The sequence below is a fragment of the Penaeus monodon genome, chromosome 41 (assembly GCF_015228065.2).
Source record: "Penaeus monodon isolate SGIC_2016 chromosome 41, NSTDA_Pmon_1, whole genome shotgun sequence".
Taxonomy (NCBI): domain Eukaryota; kingdom Metazoa; phylum Arthropoda; class Malacostraca; order Decapoda; family Penaeidae; genus Penaeus; species Penaeus monodon.
The window spans coordinates 28,253,756-28,261,061 of NC_051426.1; the positions used below are offsets into that span (position 1 = coordinate 28,253,756).

The following is a 7,306-nucleotide window of genomic DNA, read 5'->3' on the forward strand; positions in this document are numbered from 1 at the left end:
TCTCTCTCTCTCTCTCTCTCTCTCCTCTCTCTCTCTCTCTCTCTCTCTCTCTCTCTCTCTCTCTCTCTCTCACCTTTTTTAATTGTCTCTTTTATTCAATTATTTAATCATTTACATACCTATATGATTATATGGGCCCTTTTGCAGTTTCCACATGCAATCTTCTTTTCTTTATTGTTTGATATTTTTTGCAATTATGTGTATTTTTTGTGGATTTCAGTTAGTCATATTATCATTGATAAGCATCCAAGCACTCTTCAATCCTTAGAAGTCTATTTAATTTGACAATTATGATTTTAAGAAATGTTTTCCAAGTTAAATGATTTGAAGATTTAATATTTAAACCCTCCCAAAAACACACACACACTCACACACAAACACTCACACTCACACTCACACTCTCACACTCACTCACACTCACACTCACACTCACACTCACTCACTCACTCACTCACTCACTCACTCACTCACTCACTCACTCACTCACTCACTCACTCACTCACTCACTCACTCACTCACTCCACTCACACACACACACACACACACACACACACACACACACACACACACACACACACACACATATATATATATATATATATATTTATAAATATAACCTGTTACAGGGTGCTTAGAAATGAGGTATCAAAGTACTAATATAGTCGGTTCATAATACCTGTGTGGTTATTTTGCATTTTATTCTCACTCAAGACATTTTGTCAGTTCTTCACAATAAAGATATAATTATATAATTTTCTCTAGCATGGCTAAATTTTGTGATTACACTATTCTGTAATTGTGAAATAGATACAACATTTCTTTTTTTATAATTTCAGTTCATTAAACTTAATATTTTGTGGTTAACTCTCATAATGTGGACATTCCTAATATTATTTGATTTGAACTTCCATATTGAATATTAACTTCATATATCAAATTAGAATGAATACATAGTATGTTAGTAGTATGATTTTGGAAAATTCTTTGTTATGGCTATATAAAATAATTTGTTTTAGAATGGGATGTGTTTTTGTACTACACTGTATGCAGCCATATGTAATAATACTGTTTATTATGAACTCTTCAAGAAATAGAAATTTTCATTTGTGATGTGTTGTTCATAGGCCACATATTTAAGCAGTGAAGGTGAAGCTATATTGGAACTAGTAACAGATTAGGAACAACCATCATAGATGTGAAATATGCTTCAACTGAACCTCATTCAGTGCATCTCATTATTCTGAATAACTACCCTCATCATTCTGAATAATGAATAACTTGTGTTGCTCTATTTTCGTCAACCTTTCTCCTAACTTCATCCTCCCTTTCTCCACAGTGAATGTGAACACCATCAAATTCCACGAGATGATGACCCTGGACAAGCAGCGAGAGCGCGAGGCCATGGGCAAGAACCGTGGCTTGGGGCTCGGCATGTCTCCAATGCTCATGAACAGCATGGGAGGAGGCATGGGCGATCCTCACATGATGGGGGGGATGGGCATGTACCAGAGCAGCGTGCAAGAGTTCATGCGATGGTCACTGCTTCCCATCATGCCTGTAGGTCAGCCTAATGTGAACCCCGGCTGCAGGAGCCAAGAGAGACACGTGCAGGCGGCAAGAGAGAGCACAACCATTGCGGCCTTTTATCATCCTGCGATGTAAGTCCCTAGAGTTGTTTTATTATGTATTGACTAACATTTGTTTTTTATTTTTATTTTCTTGATAATTGAGGGTTATGTGGGCATTTGATTGAGGTGTCTTTCTACAAGATATTCACTTTTATAATTAAAGCTGCCTCCATGACTGACTTGATATAGCATTATAGGAAGACTTTGATGAATCATGATATTACTTTAATCAAAAGAAAAAAGACAGAGAATTAGAGAGAAAAAAAATTCCACATGTTGCAGAAGGAAAGGAAGATAAAAAGGAGTATGAATACATGTTGTGTTTAGGGGGAATTAAAGCAAGACATAAATTTTATCCCTAAAAGACACACACACACAAAAAAGTTACATAATCACTGAAGAATTTAGATAATTAACCATTGAATGAAAAGGACAAAGTATCAGACACAGATGATACCAAAAAAAAAAGAAAAAAGTTAAATACACCTAAATAGAATCCTTTCGTAAATGAAGCCATATTTATAAACCAGAACACAATAGGTAACCATTTACTCCCTCTTTTTGCCACCCATTTCACTAACCCCTTTCTCCCCCCCTTCCCCCCCTTCACCCACAGGTTGCCAGACAGCCCCAGAGAACCAGACCCGGAGATGGTGGTGCGAGTCGAGCCCAAGGAGGTCCCTCTGCACGACATCACGGGCCAGGAGACCATCTGCGACCACCGCAACAAGCCCTGGCCGGAACCCATCATGAGCGACCCCATGGCCTTCCACTACGGCGGAATGGGCAACATGGGAGGAGGAGGAGGAGGAGGCATGGGCGGCGGAGGTGGAGGAGGAGGTGGTGGTGGAGGCGGAGGAGGATCGCACTGGGTTGTTGGAGGACCTCCTGGCGGTGGGGTAGGTGTCGCTGGCGTTTTCGTCTTCGTTGTTGCGTCTTGTTCTTACGCCTTTTCTTTTTTATTGTCTTCTTGTTCTGTTTGATTTCCATTTGTTGTTGTTGTTCTTTATTTTCTTAGTTATCATTATCTTCTCCACTCCTTTTCTTCTTCTTCTCCAATTGTTCTTTTCCTCTTCTTTTCTAATTCTGCTTTTCTTTTCTTTCATCATTCTTCTTCTTTTTCTTTTTCTACTGCTTGTTCTTCCTTTTCTTCTTTTCTTGTTCTTTTTCTGATTTTTTCTTGTTATCCTTGTTCCTGTTCCTCCTCTTCTTCTTCTTCTTCTTCTTCTTCTTCTTCTTCTTCTTCTTCTCCATTGTCTTTTTCTTTCTTCTTTTTCTTTTTCTTTTTCTTTTTTTTCTTTTTCTCTCTTTCTCTTTCTCTTTCCTTTTCCTTTTCCTTTTCCTTTTCCTTTTCCTTTTCCTTTTCCTTTTCCTTTTATTTTTATTTTTATTTTTATTTATTTATTTATTTTTATTCTTATTTTTATTCTTATTCTTATTCTTATTCTTATTCTTATTCTTATTCTTATTCTTATTCTTATTTTTATTCTTATTTTTATCTTCCTCTTCTTCTTCCTCTTCCTCTTCCTCTTCCTCTTCCTCTTCCTCTTCCTCTTCCTCTTCCTCTTCCTCTTCCTCTTCCTCCTCCTCCTCCTCCTCCTCCTCCTCTTCCTCTTCCTCTTCCTCTTCCTCATCCTCCTCCTCCTCCTCCTCTTCTTCTTCTTCTTCTTCTTCTTCTTCTTCCTCTTCTTCTTCTTCTTCTTCTTCTTCTTCTTCTTCTTCTTCTTCCTCCTCCTCCTCCTCCTCCTCCTCCTCCTCCCCCTCCCCTCCTCTTCCTCCCTCTCCTCCTCCTCCTCCTCCCCCCCTCCCCTCCTCTTCCTCCCTCTCCTCCTCCTCCTTCCTCCTCCTCCTCCTTTTATACCATTTCCTTTTTTACTTTTCTTTTCTTTTTTTTCTTTACTTCCTTTCTCGTTGTTGTTACTTTTTTCCGTTCTCCTGTACTCTTGAATCTCTTTCCCTTTGTTTCATATTTAACATCTTTTAAATTTTATATTGTATCTATTTTATGCGTTTTTGTCTTATTTTACATATTAAAGTATGTATCATATACAATTATTTTGGATTATGTTTTATGATCATTAATAATGATATAATTGCAGTCATCTTCATCTTCATTTCATCTGGATCCTTATCACTAAAACCACGATGATGATGATGATGATGATGATGATGATGATGATGATGATGATGATGATGATGATGATGATGATGATGATGATGATGATGATGATGATGATGATGATGATGATGATGATGATGATGATGATGATGATGATGATGATGATAGTTATAATAATAATGATATCGTGTGCAAAACCATCATACGTGATATGAGGGTTTTGTTCATCATTTCCCATCTTCATCAATATCGTCTCCCTCATTACCACCCCCATTGCCTTATCATTATCCCCACGTATTCTTAACAGTCCTCCGTAGTAGTCCGTAAGGGCGCTCACTAACCGCGCCTCCTCCTCCCGCAGTTCTCGAGCGGGCCCATGTACGGCGGGCCGGGCGGCGGCGGGCCCGGCGGCGGCCCTGGCGGCTACGGCGCCCGGGGCATGGGGGGCCACGGCAGCTTCGGCGACATGGGTCCGGGGGGCATGGAGGGCCCCGGGGCTGGGGGGGCCCCGGGCCCCGACTACCCCAACCAGAATATGATGAGGGGCGGCCAAGGGCAGGGCATGATGATGTCGGGAAGGCCGGGCATAAACCCCCCGGGGCATGATGCCCAACATGGGCATGGGCGGTCCAAGATTCCGGGTCGGGGAGGGCCCAGCGGGGGTTGGGGCCCCCGGGGGACGCCCCCCCTGTGCAAGCACTTCATGAACGGCCACTGTCCGCCACGGCAAGAACTGCAAGTTTCTGCACGCCAAGCACCACTGACCTCAGCCCGCGGCGCCCCCTCCCCCCTCGGTCCCCCCTCCGCCTCGGCCTCCCCTCCCCTCGGCCTCCCGCGGCGGCCCAGCGGCGCTGCCTAAGGAAAGGGGCGGCGCCTCAGAGAGGTCCCGCCCGTTTTTTTTTATGGTGTTAATATCCTATTTAATTCTTGTTGTGTAAAAAAAACAGAAATGTTGGTTATCGTGTATAGCCTGTATTAGTGTAAGGATTGTAAATAGATATATAAAAAGATAATAGAAAATTCTACTGTACAGTTATTATTTTGTGTAACAGTCAAACTTTTCATAAATAAATACAATGCGAAGTATAACTCTTTTTAGTTCACTTTCTATAACATTTGTTATATTATTTTTTGTGTTATTAACTATATTAATATATTCCTTCATTGTCCTTCTACTTCTATATTAAAATTATTTAGATAATACTGTATTTCCTTCATTAATAATCTACTATAAAAAAAAACAGTATTTTAAACTATATTTTTTGAAAATTACTGTAAACATTCATTAAAATTAAAATTACTGATGTAGTTCATAGATATTAAAACGTAAAATTTGCTTTAATTTTTTACATGTTACTGATAATTATATCCAAATTATTCTCTCACAAAAATTTACATTAAATTTTTAAATAAATAATTAAAACCCGAATGAAAAAAGGGAAAATAAGGAAAAATATTTGCACTGTTTTAAAAACCATTTCTGATTATAAAAAGCTAACCTTTGATAATGCCACATGTTGATATAAAAAGAAACAGTCCTGTGTGCGCAAAGAAGATGGAAAGAAAAGAAAGGGTGTGGGGTGTAGTATAGATAGATAGATAATACTATGTATGATTAAAATATATATAATTATATAATATATATATATATTAAAATTTTATATATTATATATATATAATATTATACTTTTTATTTTATATATATTTTATATATATATATATATATAAATATATATATAAATATATATATTTTTTAAAAAAAATATATATAAAAATATATATTAAAAATATATAAAAATATATATATATATATATTTATTATATTATTAAAATATAATTTTTATTTTTATATATACATATTTTATATATATATAATATATCATATATCATATATATTATATATTTATATATATATCTATATATATACTCATCTATATATATATATATTATATATCAATATCATATATATTATTATATATTATATCTCTTCTATATATCTATTATATTATATATATATACTATATATAATATATATATATATATTATATATTATATCATATATATATATATATATCATATATATATATATATATATATATATCATAATATATATATTATCTATTATAATATATCATATCTTAATATATTACTATATATCTAATATGTGTGTGTATATATATTCATATTTATATAATATATGTCCATATATATCTCTATATATAATATATGGATACATATATATTCATATACATTTATATATATATATATATATAATTTTATTATATATATATATATATACTAATATATATATATATATTTATACTATATATATGTGTGTGTGTGTATTATATATATATAATTATATATATATAATATATATATATATTATATATATATATATAATATATATATTATATATAACCCCACACACACACACACACACACACACACACACACACACACACACACACACACACACACACACTCACACACTTGTCCCCACCCTGTGTAGCATGATGTTCTCAGCAATGCTGCCAGACGCTTTCCGAGACCTGAATCCTGGTATTGACATCAGGTTCAGAGCAAATGGGAGACTCTTCAACATTCGTCCAAGAGACAAACTGCCATTACCAGAGTCTATAAATTCCTCTTTGCTGGCGATTGTGCTCTCAACGCCAAAAGTGCAGAGGACACGCAGCTCTGCATGGACCTCTTTGCCCAAGCCTGTCGTAACTTTGGCTTAACCATCAGAACACAGAAAACTGAGGTGTTGCACCAACCAGCCCCTGGAAAGGATCCTATAGACTCAGGCATCCTTGACCACTTCACATACCTGGGCAGCACTCTCTCAAGACAAATCCATATCGACATTGAAGTTAACTCAAGGGTTGCCAAAGCAAGTGCATCATTTGGGCGCCTGCATAGCTCAACCTGAGAGAGTGGAAAGGGATCGCCCTCAGCACAGAACCCATGGTGTGCAAGGCTGTTGTGCTCACCAGTCTGCTCTATGCTGCGGAATCACTGACTGTCTACCGTCGTCATGAAAAAAGGCTCAACCGTTTCCACCTCATATGCCTGCGTAAGCTGCTCAACGTCCGCTGGCAGGATCGCAGGAGAGAGCTAATATGCCCAAGCCTCTTTGCGATGCTGTGGTGTACTCCAGCTGAGATGGGATGGTCATGTCAGCCGGATGCCAGACTCAAGACTCCTAAAGCAACTTCTCTTCGGATACCACTGACCCTGATCGCTGGGAAGATCTAGCCGCGCTGATCGTCCTGCATGGAAACCAGTTCCTATGAATCCGCGCGCATTGATGCAGCGAAAAATAAGCGAAACGCTTGGAAAGAGCGGCAGAGAACAGGCAGCCCTGGTCCTTGACGTGCATTCGCCGTGACAGAACTTTCCCGAGCTAGACCAGGCCTCATCAGCCACTTGCGTACACGCATTTCCCTAACCTTACAACTTTCTTCTTCTCTAAAACCCCATCCCCATCCCCTCTTCATAAACTGTGATGAAGTGGTCCTCTCGTTCCCGAGAAGGACGAGCACTATATATGTAT

At 37.7% G+C, this 7,306-nt stretch overlaps 1 protein-coding gene across 1 annotated transcript; it reads left to right on the top strand.

Moving 5' to 3' along the window:
* Positions 1 to 1,336: 1,336 nt before the first annotated feature.
* On the top strand, positions 1,337 to 4,606 carry LOC119598473 (serine/threonine-protein phosphatase 1 regulatory subunit 10-like; the record flags this gene model as incomplete). Its single annotated transcript, XM_037948102.1, is given in 3 exon segments — positions 1,337 to 1,658; positions 2,245 to 2,527; positions 4,109 to 4,606. Coding segments are annotated over 3 exon segments (1,103 nt in total), but the record flags the coding sequence as incomplete, so codon positions are not given.
* Positions 4,607 to 7,306: the final 2,700 nt, after the last annotated feature.